The 17243-nt window shown below is 38.5% G+C and overlaps 1 protein-coding gene across 2 annotated transcripts in view; it reads right to left on the bottom strand.

The window, feature by feature from the left end:
• IQCK (IQ motif containing K) overlaps nucleotides 1-17243 on the bottom strand; it is a 92867-nt gene that overhangs the window by 40275 nt on the left and 35349 nt on the right. For both annotated transcript variants that reach the window (XM_030578432.1, XM_030578433.1), the window contains exon 7: nucleotides 11870-11954. In XM_030578432.1, the coding sequence (XP_030434292.1) occupies nucleotides 11870-11954 (85 nt within the window). The remainder of the gene's footprint in view (nucleotides 1-11869; nucleotides 11955-17243) is intronic.

Here is a 17243-nt window from a genome sequence, read left to right as displayed (position 1 = left end):
AGCAAAAGCTGTTTCCAATACAATTCACACAGTTTATATTTTTATGAGATGAGCTTTCATCCATGTTCATTTGCAGAATGCTGCGTCAAGCAAAACGTGCATAAGCTTTCTTTTTAAGGCCCAGAGCAAAGCCAAAAAATGAGTAGAGTCGTCAAGATCATTAACATTACTCTGTTAACAGTTTTCCCCTGTATGCCATGCTCTCTGACTTCAGAGACCAATCTAATGCATGGTGTGTTATCAAATTTTTTTGAAATGCAGACAATATGCATTCAGCCAATCCCTTCAGACCACTTACTCGGAAGGATACACAAGAATTCCAGTACATACATCCAGCATGACCTTCCTAGCTCTAATGAATCTATACTATCTATTATAAAATTATACATTGCTAAACATTTTGTGATCTTGTCTCTAATATAAGGCCCTGAGTAGTGATAAATTTAACTAATGTACATATTTGGCAGAGGTTACGTTACTTAAACACCTCCCAACAGTCACACTTGTGCCTGATGAAAATATCCTTACATACAAGCCTGTCATAACTGAAACACATTTTTAAATGAATCCTTTCTAACCTCCCAATATAGATGTTAACAATTCAATCCAGGTTTGTGCCCAGGAATATAAAGGGACAGGGAATTCTCTTATGAAAATATAGATTTACTTAATGTAATTATTTTCGAGTACAAGTCTCAAAGAAATATTTTAAATAAATTTTCTGGGTTTGGGGATTCTAAGTACCTACTGCAATGCAAACTACATTTGTGAAGCAGTATATTGAAAAGCCACTGATTGCTCCTTCATTTCTTCTTATTCATAAACTAAGCTTTATTTAACTTTTCATATGTATAATGCTTGCATCCCCCATGGTGTAAGTAAGCTACCATGTTTGCTTGATCTTGATTCATCTGTAAGAGGTTGATCTTGCAAGGTGAAGAGTGCCCTCTATTCCCACTGAAGTCAGCCCTACTCAGGATCAGGCTAAAGGGTAGCGGTACACAAAGGTGTGAATCACTACATCTATCTTTTATGGTGATTAATTATATATTTTAATTAACAATTTTGTATTATATTTCTTCATTTTAATAAGCCACAAAAGAAGTAGTAGAAAAATGGTAAAAAATGTTCATTGCTATATTTTGTGATATTACAGTTCTTAATACTTGGAAAATTGTAGGTTTTCAAATGCTGTTTGATCTCACAGCTTCTTCTTTACCCATTTGTGATAAGGTTCAGACTTCTAGATTAGTTGTCGGTAATATCTCAGATTCCCACTAGTATTTCGACTCCCTTTGGAACCAGCCACTAAACTTTCTATCTCTGATCATGTTTTTCAGCACACAAAAGAAAATAAGAAGAAAGCAAGATTTGAGGGGAAAGGTGATTGTTTTGTTTTTTTGTTTCTCCCATCAGTTTATCAATGTTTATCAAGAAGGTTAAACCAGAGAATATTAAAACAGTGGAATTCTTCTTTTAAAGAGGAAAACTGAGTCTTTTCATTGGGCTTTTGAGTGAGGCACAGTGCTCTTCCTTTTACCTTTGCTCATGGGGAGTATGTTCCAGCTGAGTACCATTAAGAACAGGATTCTCCAGCCAAAACTAGTGACTAAAATTCTGAGGATTCAGGATATGTGTCCAAGAATATTTCCATAAAAATGACACACCTCCTCCAAAAGTTAATCGACCCTGCTTCTGTAGGAGACTATCGTTTCTTCTCTTTCAACACCCTGATGGTCTTTGAGGCTTTTGCTCACATTTCACCAGAAAGTGAAAGCATGTTACCAGGAAAAAATAGAGAGGAAAACGGGGCACTATTGTTTTTCCTTTTGGACTTCAAGCCTCAGTATATCCATTTGAACAGACCCTATTCCAATTTTTTTCTCCAAACACCAAAACAACCAGAACTGGCCATCTTACCCCATCTTAGTATTTCTCCTCTTGTGACTTTGGAAAATTCATTAAATTTATCACCTCTAACAGCTCCTTTCACTCCCCACAAGAATGTTCCATATACTTACCAACATAATCCCTAAAGACCTGGGAAAGATAAAGATGCTTCCAGACACTCACATTTTGTACAGATCCTTTCAAAATGTAGGGAAAAGCTCAAAAAAAAAAAGAGTGAGGCCCTAATTCCTTAGTTCTTCCTCCCTGGATGTTTGACATGGAAGACATTGACAACAAAATTCTCTTTCTTCCTACTCCTTCACATTTCTCTCTGACCTCTCCTGTCTCTTCAAGGCCTGTCTTCCTAGCATTGGACCAAAGATAAGATGAAGATCAATCTTACTCTTTTTTTCAGCCCTTTCTGGGCTTGATTCCACAGTGCCCTCGATGTCCATTAACTTCAACAGGAGGGTGCTCATAATCTACAAAAAGTTAAGCTTCCACTGACCTAGAAAGTGCTCAGCAGCTTGGTAGGTGGTGTGAAACAGGGTTCCTAGGGTAGCTCTCACTGGAAATGACAAGGTCAGGGCAGGCTGCGAAAAGGAGAGCAGATACTCCCAAGACTGGTGGGTAACACTAAAGTTAAACTCCCAACCAGTCACAAACTGTGCTTCTGGTCCCCACACTGGTTATCAAGCAGCAAAAGAAAAGAAGAGAAATCACACAGCCCCCTTATTGCATTCCAGTTCTTTGGCTCCCAATCAGCACCCAGGTCCAGTACGGTGAGAAGTTATTTTAAAACTCTGCTCACAATACAAAATGTTCCTCTAAACCACAAAGAGCAAGCCACATTGCTGGGTCAATATTAGGCTGGATCTTACCCTAAATACCCATGCTGCCAGCCAATCCTTTAGTGTCTAAAACTAAAGGTTTATTACAAAGAAAAAATAGGAGAGTTGTTAAATGATAAAGCAGTTACATATATACAAAGACTTCAAAGGCCATATATCAGGTTCTTATCACTACTGGTGAGTTTGCTGGCTTGAAAGTCCATCTGGTACACACACACAGCTTGGATGAATCATTCAGTCCTTTGTTGAGAGCTTCGTTTGCAGAAAAGTTCCTTCAGAGGCAAGAAGCAGAACTGAAGACAAAATGGAGAAGATGCAGCTGCCTTTTATAGTCTTTTGCTATGCAGCTTGTACTTCCTTTGTTCCAAACCAAAGCTGCTCAGCACATGACATGGAAGCCTTAGGCTTTGTCTACACTGGCAAGTGAAAGACAAAACTTTTGTCATTCAGAGGTGTTAAACACACACACACCCCGAAAGACAAAAGTTTTGTCAAAGACAAGCGCTGGTGTTGGCGTTCTCCTACCAACAACGCTAATGCCGCTCATTGGGGATGTTTTTTTGTTGGCCGGAGAGTTCTCTGTCTACACTGCGCACATTTTAGCGGCACAGCTGCAGTGGCACAGGTGTGTCGCTAAAAGCTGTGTAGCGTAGACATAGTCTTAGAGTTCTCTGTCCATAGCCATACCACATGACTTGCTGACTCATAAGGTGTCTGCCCTGGTTCATTTCAATGGGTTCATTGTGCAGTTGATGACCCTTGTAGGGCCATCAAAAGGCTAGGCAGTGCTGATGCCAATCTGTCTGGGGATGTGACCTAGACGCACAGCACAAGTTTGAAATACAGATATACCCTACATATCTATAACTCATAATACAAAGGTAATACAAACATATAAACAAGATTATCATACTTGGCAAATTGTGACATTTTTGCAGATACCTCACAAAGTATATTTGGTATGATTCAATCCAATTCTATAATATTGGTATTAATAATATCAATGGTCATCCATATTCCATACAGGCTCACAGGAACTTTCAGGTTCAGACTCAAATGAGGGGCAATATAGATAACTAAGGTGCATGGAAATGGGGGAAGATGGCGGGGCAAGAACCTGTGTGATGGCAAAGGGGCTCAGTGCAGGTGGTTCTGGAGTTGGAGACAGGTCCCACAGGATTTTTCATAGGGAGGAATACCAGTCTGCCTTATGGCACGAGAGTGCATGTGCACATGCATGTGTGGGTGTGTGAAAGAAGGGGGAAAAGGGGAGAGAGAGACTATCTCCAGGAAGGAATCCCCACACGGTTTTAGTTCAGGAGAGGATGATTTAAGCCAATGTATTTAAACCTCAGATAAGACCAAATTTTACAGGAATTAAAATGGAAAGAGAAAGGAATTAAATTCTCTCACCTAAAGTAAGTGAAATTGACATTTGCCAAGCAACTTTTTTCAACGTATCTCAGGATGCTCCTTTGGAACATGATGGCTGTGCATAAGTTCACAAAAGGGAAGATGAATGTTGAAGGTAAAAGAGAGAATTCTTGTGCAAGAGGTACTATAGAGCTTGGGTCTTGGGTGTTCCTGCCTTCCTCCTAGATACAAGTTCAAAATCATGAAACGCTTTTGCCCTCTTCATGGGTGGGGGTGAGATTTTATCTTTACATGTGTGTAAAGCACCAAGTACATAAATAATAAATGAATAAATAATAAATGAAAATAATGTTGTCCCTTTGGCCTGAGTGGTTAGCCAATATCTGGGGACTTGCAGGGTTGTTTCCGTTAGGAGGAAAAACTGATGATGAGTCAAGTACTTTTCCTAGTGCAATCCTGTTTATTTACAAAGAATGTACAAAGTCTTGTTTTCCTGAACAGACTAGCAACAACCAACCCCAGGAAGTTTATTTGCTTAGAAATGCCCAAACCATGATTTCTATGCCCAAGAAGCTCTGTCTCCCTGCTTCCACTCAGGGTCATGCTCACAACTGCTTCTCTCACTTTCTTTTGGCTTTTTCTGCCTCTGACTCCCCAGCCTGCAAATCCAATACTTATCCGCTGACTTTCAGTTAGGGAGACCAGACAGCAAATGTGAAAAATTGGGATGGGGGTGGGGGGTAGTAGGAGCCCATATAAGAAAAAGACCCAAAAATCGGGACTATCCCTATAAAATTGGGACTATCCCTATAAAATCAGGACATATGGTCATCCTACCTTCAGTCGGGGAAACTCCTTTAAATCTGCTTGGGTTAGTGTTTCTGAGGTCTCACCAGACAGCCCTTTGCCTTGGTAGCAGCTTCTTTTGCTTCCTGCTCACTGCACACAGCGTCACCTTCCATTTAGTCTGTAAAGGAGGGTGCTTAGAACAACCAGAACTGAGATTATCTTTGGATCAAAGGCTCACTTGATGGAAGCCATTAATAACTTCCAATATAACAACCACAGTATTCTGAAATTGGCTCAAGGTGGAGTTGAACACGCTGCTTCCTTATGTCTTATTGCTAACCTGTGCTTCAGTGTTAAAATTCTGCTCTGCAGCTTTTGGTGCAAAGACTTTTTTTTATTGGATGACATGTTGCTGTTGATCTGCCTGAGTTTTTCACGTTGTGCATATTCACTCAGGCACGTGTGATAAAAACAAGGGAAGCATCATGAATACATTTGAAAAGCTCCGTTAATTTTACAGATGAGGGCATTTCATCCTCTACATCAATATATGCCTCAGTATGTTTGACAATGAATGTCCTGAAGAACAGTTGAAGAGGTACACAAAACATCTGTTTGAGGAAAGTTTTAAAACAATATAACAGGGCTTGCTGTGGTTTCTTCCATCTGAGATGATGGAGCATCACAAAGAAATACAAGGATTAAAATTTACATCCTCACATTCTGGAATGCTATCGTTACACAGGGAACTATCTTTCCATCTTTTATTTTATTAAATTTCTTAGTTATTTACTTCTTGACAAATCCAACAGTGTGTCCAGAATACTTTCCCCTCTACTCTTCAGTGTGTGTGGTGTGTGATTTCATGTCCTTGAAAATGTAACTTGAGAAGTCCAGTGGAAGTAGTGACCTTCCTTTTTCACAATGCACTGTCTGATCTGATATATGAGGGCACACCTTTGTACTTATAGTTAATATTACCAGAAGGTGTGCATTGTAATAATAGGGTGTTTTAGAATTACAGATTGTATTAATTATATAATTAAGTTCAGTGAATAATGTCTATATGAAAAGTTTAAAATCACTACCTGATAAAACCTTTCGGTATCTTGTTGAAATAAAAAATGAGTTTTCCAAACAATGATCTAAAATATCGTTGGGTGGGAGGAAGCCTTTACAAAGATACAGTTATGGACAGAGTAAATCAATGCTGACTTATATATCAACCAGTTTTAAAAGTTCCTGCCTTTTGAAATTTTATATCAACAATTTCCCATGATATTTTGTATCCATTTTTCCTATAGAGGATGAGTGATTCTCATTTAACATTCTCTTTATTTACTGGCATATATAAAAATACACCATCCTAGATTTACTGTACTGTAGCTTGTTATTAACAGATAGTTCTGGGTTAGCTCAAAAGCTTGTCTCTCTCACCAACAGAAAAGTTGGTCCAGTAAAAAATATATCACTCATCTTGTCTCTTTAATTTCAGTTTATAACTCTTAAACAACAAAATTCTGCCTTCTTCTGTATCCAACAAACAAACAAAAATCTTTCACAGTTTGACAGAGAGAGTTAATCATTGCAATTGACTGTTCTTTAGGACTCTGCATTTCTTTTCTAACAGGTTGGTTTAGGTCTACAAACAATACTCCTTTAAATTAAATGTTAATGTAGAGGGCAAAGACATTGGGGGAAGAGATTCTGAAAGGCAAACACAAGGTATCTAAGCAACCTTGTGGTGTTAATCCAACATACAAACATTATTGGATAATGACTGGCTTTGCAATATTTTACTGTGAGGATGCTTGCAGGGGTATTGTCAGTACTAATTAATGTTACTGTGGGAATCAAAGTCAGGTTAAAAAAGAAAATCAGGGAAAACAAATAAACACACAGCATAAAACATCACAGGAATCTATTGATCAAGAATAAATATTCAGAGCATATTCCCATGCTCATGTTCATGGAAGATTCTTATAGGTACTCTCCTATACTGAAGTCCGTTTATAAGCAGCACAGAGAGTTTCTATACTGATTGTTATTTAGAAAACACGCTATATTTACAGAAACAGAAGTCTAACTCCCTGTGCAGTGAAGCAAAGTAGGTTCAAAGTCTAGAGGTTATGCACACCTTCCAAAAAGAAACCTCACTCACGATGAATAAAATAATGTGTTATGTCACGGTTATACTGCTTTCTCATCCCTTGTTTTATTTTTAAAATTTAAATAAAGAAACTTCAGTATCCCTTTCTCATGGAATAGCTGTCAGGAGGAATGCTGGATGTAAACTGGAGCGACCTATTTGGAAAATGCTACAGATTAATTTACACATTTGCTAACATTTATATTAATTCTTTTGATCAAAGTAGGCTAAACCTGTAATGAGTTGATGAAGCTACAAATGGCATAACAGGACATCTGGATTCCAAAGTCATTAGAGGTCTCTTCCCTATCCTGCCTGACTGAGGTGCTTTACTTTGGGGCTAGTATAGTGTGCAGGTGGGAGAGGCCACAGATCGTACCATGAGTACAAGGCCTCTTTTGCTGATCCATGAACCAACACTGATGGTTAGTTAGTCCTGAGGAAACTGTTCAGCTACTGAAAGGGCATCAAAACTTGTGGTGATAGATTAGCCCCACTGAAGTCAATGGGAGTTTTGACTGCCATCATTGAAATCAGTGGGAGTTATGTGTTTTAGCAACGAATGAGGCAGGGGTGCTGTGGAAAAAATAGTATGAAATTAAAGATTGTAACGTAATGCATATGTACAAAACAGATGAACTAAGGTTGCACAGACAACATTAATTCTGGCATTTCCTAACTTTTGAGTGCTTGATTTTACAACCTTAATAATAACCTTTTAACAGAGTTTTTTGTGTGTGATTTCCCAAGTTTTAAAAAAAACAAATTGAAAAAACAGAAATTTCATTATGAGGCATTATACTGACATCCACATGGGTCATTAGCAAGGTTCGAGCCTTTAGATCATTCATAGTGACCTCTGCTACTTGAGCTAATGGAGTTAGTGATAGCAGATTGTCATTCTCAGTAGGGACCAGCAATAGAGGGGGATGGGACATTTTCCCAGTCTATTTCACAAATACTTGTTGATAATAGACAAATGGTGAGACTCAGAAAGCTTGGGCTCCATTCCATGCTCTGGAGAGGAGTGCTCTAGTAGGCATGGACTCTTCTGCCTATTCCCCCTTCAGTATGGCCTAGTCTGCCCCATTCCTTCCAACATGTGTTTGTCCCACTCCTGTCTTTTTCTCACCTCTGGATCCTTTTCCCAGTTCCATTCTCCTCACCCAACGAGTCCCAGTTTCCACTCCTCAGGCTTCTCACTCCAGTTTCCATGTCCAGCAAGTCCTAGTCTGACCTCTCTGGACTCCCCATCCGCATCCCACTCTCCTCCAGACTCCCAAGCCCAGCTTCATTGCCCAGACATTCACAGTTCTTTCCCAGGCCTCAAAATCCTTCTTTCCAGCTAGTCTAAGTTTCTACCTCCCCCTCCTGGCTCCTCATCTGATTCATTTCTCTCTCCTGCATCATGGCCTACAGCCACCCCACTCCTCAGCATGTTCCCCAAGCCACTTGACTTCCAATCCCAATCTCCTTGACCAGCCAGTCTCAGTCTCACCTACCCCAACTCCCAGTCCCAGTTTCCATCTTTCCCTCCACTCCAGGCTCCTTGCCGCAGTCCACTCCCTCCCAGGCCCCACTGTAGGTCTAGCTCTTGTCCTCCTGCTTCCTCCTTCATGCTATCAGAGCCTAGCACAGGGGTCATTCAGAGCACAGGTGCCTCAACCCAGACCTGACACAGCCTGCAGAAATGCAACTCCAGGTGCTGCTCAGGCCTGGGCTGGTGCATGCCCTGTGCAGACAGAATCTTCAGGGACATTAGATGCTAACATCTACAAAGTCTCTATTGATCATGTGCAAATTATGATTTTTCAAAGACTAAATTTGGCTTGGCCATATTTCGGCAGATTTTTATTTGGACAGCAAACAGCACATTTTTGATACAAAGGCCTCCAGTCTGACAAATTTCAAATGCTGCTCTGAAGTATGAGCATGCTAGAGTTTTTCAAAGAAAAGGTTGCCAGAATTTTTTAACATTGGCAAAACAATGTATGTTTCCCTAGCTTCCTTCTTGGAAATAGGCAAACTGTTTGGAAGATTTCAGCCCAAATGGTAAAAGTTTAGCAAAAACATATTCTTAAAAAACATATTCTTAAAATGGGAAGTATTGGGCATGTTACCAGTCCTGCCTATAAACACAATTAAATATTCTGCATATATATTCTCTGCCTCATTTTTTTCATCATGAAATGGAGATCATATTATTTAAGCTTCTTTCTAAAGCCCTTTAAGAGCAATGGCTTTGAAAAACTGGTATGTTAATTAAGAGTATAACTAGCCAGGGTAGTATACCACCACTCCTCATAAGTCATGCCCCTCCTCCCAAACTTATGCTCCCTTCAATTTAAAGGAAGTAACCAGTTGTTTATTATTCACTATTTGGTGTATTTAACTGTAACACTGTCAATCAACTTTCTATTTAATAAATTTTATACATATATATAAATTTACTAGTAGACCTGGTGAATAACAGAAAAATATTCATCTTCTATTATTCAACAAATCGTATGCAAGCCAACTATAGAGCAAACTCTGTGGAAAACTGTCAAATAAGAAATTCACCCAGTACTACTTACTACACCCCTTATTGGTTTTACTTTCTTTTGCCCTTTCTGGCTTTGCTCTGTTTGTTTCCTGTAAGAGATCATGGTATATCTTTTCCTAAATTGTCTTCAATGTCTGTTTCCACTTTTTCCTGCTCTCTCTTTCCTTACATTGTGCCCTTTATCATTCCTAAATATATTCTGTCTCCTTCCGTGTCTCATTTCTCTCTCTAGCTCTCTATACTATACTTTTTTTCCCTTACTTTCCCCATCAATCTTTCTCATGTCCACCTCCACACCCACACATAGAATTTGGAAATTTTATCCCACACCTACTAGTTAAAGGCTGAAATAAAACTTGGAGGGCTCTCAAGGGAAGACTATATTTCTAAAATAAAATTTTCTATAAACTTTAGGGCTGTCGATTAATCGCAGTTAACTCACGTGATTAACTCAAAAAAATTAATCATGATTAAAAAAATTAATCACAGTTTTAATCGCACTGTTAAACAGTAGAATACCAATTGAGATCTATTAAATATTTTTGGATATGTTTCCACATTTTCAAATATATTGATTTCAATTACAACACAGAATACAAAGTGTACAGTGCTCACTTTATACTACTATTTTTTATTACAAATATTTGCACTGTAAAAATGATAAACAAAAGAAATAGTATTTTTCAATTCACCTCATACAAGTACTGTAATATACTCTCTTTATCGTGAAACTGCAACTTACAAATGTAGATTTTTTGTTACATAACTGCATTAAAAAACAAAACAGTGTTAAACTTTAGAGCCTACAAGTCCACTCAGTCATACTTCTTGTTCAATCACTAAAAGAAATAAGTTTGTTTACATTTACAGGAGATAATGTTGTCCACTTTTTATTTACAGTGTCACCTGAAAGTGAAAGCAGGCATTCACATGTCACTTTTGTAGCTGGCATTGCAAGGTATTTATATGCTAGATCTGCTAAACATTCATATGCCTCTTCATGCTTTGGCCACCATTCCAAAGGACATGCTTCCATGCTGATGATGCCCATTCAAAAAATAATGCATTAATTACATTTATGACTAAACTCTTTGGGGAAGAATTGGATGTTTCCTGCTGTTTTACCCACATTCGGACATATATTTCATCTTATAGCTGTCTCAAATGATGACCCAGCACATGTTGTTCATTTTAAGAATACTTTGCATTTTGTCAAATCTGTTGTGAAAGTAGAAATGTGAAATTTCTAAAGATAGCTACAGCACTCGACCCAAGGTTTAAGAATCTGAAGTGCCTTCCAAAATCTGAGAGGGACAAAGTGTGGCGCATGCTTTCAGAAGTCTTAAAAGTGCAACACTCTGATGCAGAAACTATAGAACCCAAACCACCAAAAAAGGAAAATTAACCTTCTGCTGGTGGCATCTGATTCAGATGATGAAAATGAACATGTCGGTCCGCACTGCTTTGGCTTGTTATCTAGCAGAACCCGTCATCAGCATGGACACAGGTCCTCTGGAATGTTGATTGAAGCATGAAGGGACATATGAATCTTTATCTGGCACATAAATATTTTGCAATACCCCCATTCTCACTTTCAGGTGACATTGCAAACAAGAAGCGGGCAGCATTATCTCCTGAAAATATAAACAAACTTGTTTGTCTGAGTGACTGGCTGTACAAGAAGCAGGACTGAGTGGACTTTCTAGGCTCGAAAGTTCTACATTGTTTTATTTTTGAATGCAAGGGGTTTTTTGCACATAATTCTACATTTGCAAGTTTAACTTTCATGATAAATAGATTGCACTACAGTACTTGTATTAGGTGAATTGAAAAATACTATTTCTTTTCTTATTTGTAATAAAAATAAATATAAAGTGAGCACTGTACACTTCATATTCTGTGTTGTAATTGAAATAAAAATATTTGAAAATGTGGAAAACACCCAAAAATATTTAAATAAATGGTTTTCTATTATTGTTTAACAGTGCGATTAATCGTGCAATTAATCATGATTAATTTTTTTAATCGCTTGACAGCCCTAGTAAACGTCTTTGTGAAGAAAACAGAGCAGAGTGCATTGCCATAACTCCTGTGAAAAGATCTGAGCCACTAGAGAACTTACATACAAGCATATCCAATGCCAGTGAACCATAGTGGTCTTAAAAGTTATTTATAGTCTCTGCTACTTAAAATTTATGTAAGGGTTTTCCCCAGGGCCTTCACTGTCACACAGATTCAGCATCATGCAAAACAATTATAGCTGACTCTTACCCGATAACCTCTCCAGAATGATTGAATTATTTTGCATGCTTCTTCTTCTGATAATAGGAAAGACAGAGGAATTGGTGGTCTAGGGCTAAAAGAAAAAAAAATTGTTCAACCTTTAAAAAAATTTCTTCCTCCTTTACAATATATCACCCGCAAAAGAGAGAGGTTGTTCTGTTTCTCTAAGAAACAATTTCTTAATACTCCAAAATAAAAAAGTATTACTTAAATAATGTGCCCTTTTAAAACACTAATACAGATACAGTATTATACAAATTGTTTCTTTTCTGCAAACACCATAATGTAAATAATATATCAAGGACTGTACTCTTTTGAATTATCCTTCAAGTGTTTTTCATTCCTGCATTTTTATTATTCGTTTATTTTTTTACCATTTATAAACACTGAAGGGCATGGCTGCAGTAACAGAGTGTACAACTCACACAGGATCTTTACATGCAGTGTAGATATGGCATTCAAATACATTTTATTCCATAAAACCATTTGAATTACATTGTATGTTCTGTTTAGATGGAATTGTTTTGTTCTGAAAGGATTACTGTTACCATAACCATGTACAAGAAGTCGCACAGACATGTCTTAACAGTGCTGTGAAATAAATGTGGCAATTTTATCTTTTGAAACAGTCAGACAAACTTGGCATTGTAAGGGGCCAGAGTAAGACAAAGGAAAAGAACTCAACAATTAATATTTTGCATAAATTGATGGTGATTTGAAAGCACTTACAGTAAATTCTGCTACTAATACTAATGAGAATCACTTTACAGTGTAATTAGGTTTCAGTGAACATTCAGATTGGTGTATCAAATCAGCTTTACAAAAGCCTTTTCATCATGCTTGCTGACGTGTTTAGCTCTCACTTATAGTACTCAACAAGCAGCCAATTGAAGGATGAGACTGAAAGTAATTTCTTCGGTTTTCTTTGATTTTTTCAAAGATAAGAAAATGTCACACACACACACACACTTTTTTTTTTTTTTAAAGCCACTGGGCTGCAGATAAATGTTACAACTCGTGAGAGTGCCCATTATAAACAGTTGACTTCCCATGACATTAGAATACCTATTAACTTGCTCTGTCCTTAAAATAGTCACAGATCCAGCTTCTGTGCACAGGTTTGGTTTGGGAAGTTCAAAGTTTTATGAATCTGGATGATGCGGGTGATCACTTGGACATAATCAAACAAGTGTCTGCCCAAATCAGTCCTTATAACAGAATCCCACTGTTTCTTTTTCACAGAAATAAGAGATGGATGCAACTGGTAAGGCAACACTCTTTCCAGTGAGGATTTGTTCCTTCCAGTCTGTCCCCAAATGCTTTGTGTAGTCCAACTTTAATTGACCAAAAGACTGGTTATTCCACCATTTTCTTTAGAAGACTATTCTACAACATAATAGATCTCATATTAGGAGGTTTTCCCATATATTCAGCTACATTTTTCTTTGCTTAGTTTCATTTATATTTGTCTCTGCCCTAGTAAGTTTTCTTTGCCTCTTGAGACCTTTGTTTTAGGGCTTGTCTTCACTGGAGAAGTATATCAAGTTAGAACATGGCCTCACAGGTGGTGGTGAACTATGGGTTCAGGGAAACTAGCCCCCAGCCTAGCCTGCCCCTTCTGCCTGAGGCCCTGTCCCTCCCATCCTCCTTCCCTCGCTGAAGCCCAAGCGCACCCAGCCCCGGAACGCTAGGTGGGCAGTGCGTGGCCCCCAGCCTCAGGGCACTGGGCAGACAGGTGGCAGTGCCCAGCATAGCCTGGCATAGCCTTCCCCAGCCTATGATATGCGCCGCCAATGCATGACCTTAATTATCAACTAATACAAAGCTGACTTTGACTCTGCAGTCAGTGTACACAGGAACAAATTATGCTCAACATCCTGTTGATTGAGATTTTTGCCTTTATTTATTTTATATGAAAAAAATCTCAGTCTGTGTCTGGGAAATCAGAAATGCAGACAATAGCAGAAAGTGCTATTTCCGTTAAACCATATGGTAATAACTCTATGGACATTAGCATGCCTAGTGCTTGAGAGAAATCATAAGGCTGGACAACCAAGATGCCTGAGCAAAATACTATTTGTAATAAGTTGTATTCAGTGTTGTAGAGGTGTTGGTTCCAGGACATTAGAGAGACCAGGTGGGTGAAGTAATATCTTTTACTGGACCAACTTCTGTTGGTGAGAGAGACAAGCTTTTGAGTTGATGACACTGCCCACAATTACAAAGTCCTCACCAACAGTCAGAAGAAAAAAGCCCCATCTGAATGGACACTCCACAGCACATGAAACCATGCTCTTGATTATAATGTTGATTGCTTTCTGGAAAAAAATTGACTGTGAAATCCTTAACAAACATCAGATCCTCCACAATCTCTTCACTGCTGAGAGGACAGCTAAACAGTCCCTGAAATCCAACCACCAGATCGGAATGAAACCAGTAGACAAAAGAGGTACCATTGTAGTCCTCCACCATGATGACTATGTTAATGAAGCCAACCAACAACTCTCTGACAGCATCTATTATAAAGAACTCAAAGAAGACACCACACCACAATTTACTTCGGAATTTAAGGATATCATCAAATCCTTCCCAAAACAACTCCAAGAGAAACTCTACAATCTCATTCCCCATGGTTAGCCACCCCAGGGAGCTTCTACATGCTTCCCAAAATACACAAACAAGGGAACCCAGGCAAACCCATCATATCTGGCCATGGCACTCTTACTGAAGACCCTGTCAGAACAACAGATGCAAAACCTGCACACAAACCTCCACTTCTACCCTGATCATCACAGCTCACAACACACCTTTCAAGATCCCTGGGTCCTACACATGCCTATCACAACGTGTCATGTACCTCATCCAATGCACTAACTGCCCCAATAAAAACTATGTGGGTGAAACCAGACAATCATTACATGTTCAGATTAATGCACACTGCAAAATGATAGAAGACAGAAACATCATATCACCTCTTGGTAAACAACTTGACTTCTCAGTCCTCATCCTCAAAGGAAACCTGCACAAAACCTTCAAAAGATGAGCCTGGGAGCTTAAATTCATAACTTTGCTGGACATTAAAAATCATGGACTGAATAGTGACACTTGGTGTATGGCTTATTACAACAAGGTATAATCCATACCCTCCCCCTCCCAGCTTTCCTGTCCCCATGACTGCAGAGATGTTAATAGGCACTTCATCTTGAATAGTCCCTTGAAATGTGTGTTAATTACTTATGCTAAACAATCTGTTCCACCCTGTATTCAGCTGTGACGCTGAGTATATTTCCCAGACCTGAAGAATAGCTCCATGTAAACTGGAAAGCGTGTCTCTCTCACCAACAGAAGTTGAGCCCATAAAAGATATTCCCTCAGCCACCTTGTCTCTCTCTCCTTTGTAATGTGTTCATCTATGAATGTAGACTGTGCTGTTTTTGCTGAAGGACTCCTGCCTGTTGTTCTAGGATTTATCTTTTTGAAAAGCTGAAAAGGTTTCTGTTCTTTTAAACAGTGCAAATGAGGCTACCTACCTACACATTTTAAAATACAGCAGGTAAAACAATGGGCTTTCACTGGTAATGAACCATTAGACTCCTTTGCATCAGAATGGCATCTCCATAAAGCAGAATGTAGTCTTGCAACAGTACCTCTAGCCACTCCACTGCTTTAGTTATTAAATAATGGGGATCTGTCTGGTTTGTGATCCAAGACCAAATCTGAGAAAGCTAGTGTAAATCAAGCAAAATGGAAAGGACAATCTTCAGCATGGTAGTCATTGGGAAATATCAATCATTTCAGCAGAATAGCTTGAAGGAACAGGAATGAAAGTCATGTGAGGTCCATTTCTATCCACTAGAATATATGCAGTTGGCTTCAGGTCAAATAAAAATAGAATATGAGCAGAGGCAGCCACCCATCAACAGTGAACCGGGGAAGAGGGAATATGTCATTTGTGGCAGAAGACAGCTGTAACAGTCCAAGAAGATTTGAAATGACAACCTAATGTACGATAAATGTATTCTGTTTATTTCAAAATAAAAGAGCCTCAAATCATGTAGAATCTTAAAAGCAAATTCGTAATACACTATGTAGAATATGTTTTGCATTCAAAATGGCTCAAATAGAATAATCTTTCTGAATAATGTGTTAGTGATTATCACTGTTTTTCACACTTTACCAAATTTTACCAATTGTTTTCAAATTTTACCGGAATAAAGCAGGCATTGACCAGAAGAATCTTTAATGTCAGGAAGGATGGGCTTTGCTTTCTGAGGAATCAGGCTTGTAACAATCCTGATAACGAGATATCTATTATTTTCATAACATTATGCAGATGTAATTCAATATCCAGAAGAAATACTGCACACTTATGTTATAAAAGTGTATGAAATATCGCAAAGGTTTCTTATCGAAGCCCCCCCGTTTTATATCTGTGATTTCTATAATGAACTCAGAAGTTGGCTTTCACAATGCCAATCCTGTTCTGAAAAAGGGGTGGAGGGAAGAGCATCCATGTCAGCATAGCGGGATGAGTGTGGTGGTTGGTAAGCACATTGACATACTGTAGGTACTCAATATTTGTATTACTGTAATACGCAGAGGTTCCAATCAGGTTTAAGGCCCCATTCTGCTGTATAAACAGCTTTCTTTGAGCTATTTACAATCTAACAGTCATATTATTTTTCTCTCCTCTTTTATTTGCTTTTATTATCATACAGAATTTTCACCATGTATAATTCAACATTTGTTAATTGCTCTTTGCACTCAAATCCAATATATTACTTAACAGCAACTGAGAATCTCCAAATTTAGTTTTACACTGATTGTATGCAGGTACACTGCAGCACATGTGTGTAGGCCTGACTAGACATGAGTAATTAGACACGGGTAAGGTCTCATTTCTTGGGAGACAGGATTAGGAACGTAAATGGATCAGTAGGCTGGAAACAGACTGTCTGTGCTAAAATAGGTAAATGGCTCAGTAAGCTAAGAGGCAGAACAGCCAGGGGATCATTTACAATGGACAACATAAGCTGGAACATAAGATGAGGCAAAGAGTAAGTTGTAGATGGACAGGGCATGGACAGAGAATGCTGTACAGGACTTGGTTCCTACAAAGGAATCAAGTCAATCCCAAAACATGTGATGCAATGTATAGTAAGTGCAAGGTAATCTGGAAACGTATATAAAAAAAGAGGTTTTTGGTGTGATTTTGCATGTGGTATGCCCTATACCCACCTCTATGCTTGAGTCTGATCAACTCAGTGTAACTTTGCTGAATGCCAAATAAAAATACCTGAGTTACAAAATCTGGAGTCAAACTGATTTCTTGGGAAGTCAAGTGGAAAGAGGTCTTAGGAGG

The sequence above is a fragment of the Gopherus evgoodei genome, chromosome 10 (assembly GCF_007399415.2).
Source record: "Gopherus evgoodei ecotype Sinaloan lineage chromosome 10, rGopEvg1_v1.p, whole genome shotgun sequence".
In the NCBI taxonomy this organism is placed as follows: domain Eukaryota; kingdom Metazoa; phylum Chordata; order Testudines; family Testudinidae; genus Gopherus; species Gopherus evgoodei.
Note: the sequence above shows the minus strand (reverse complement) of the source record. Positions and strands in the feature narration are given on the sequence as shown.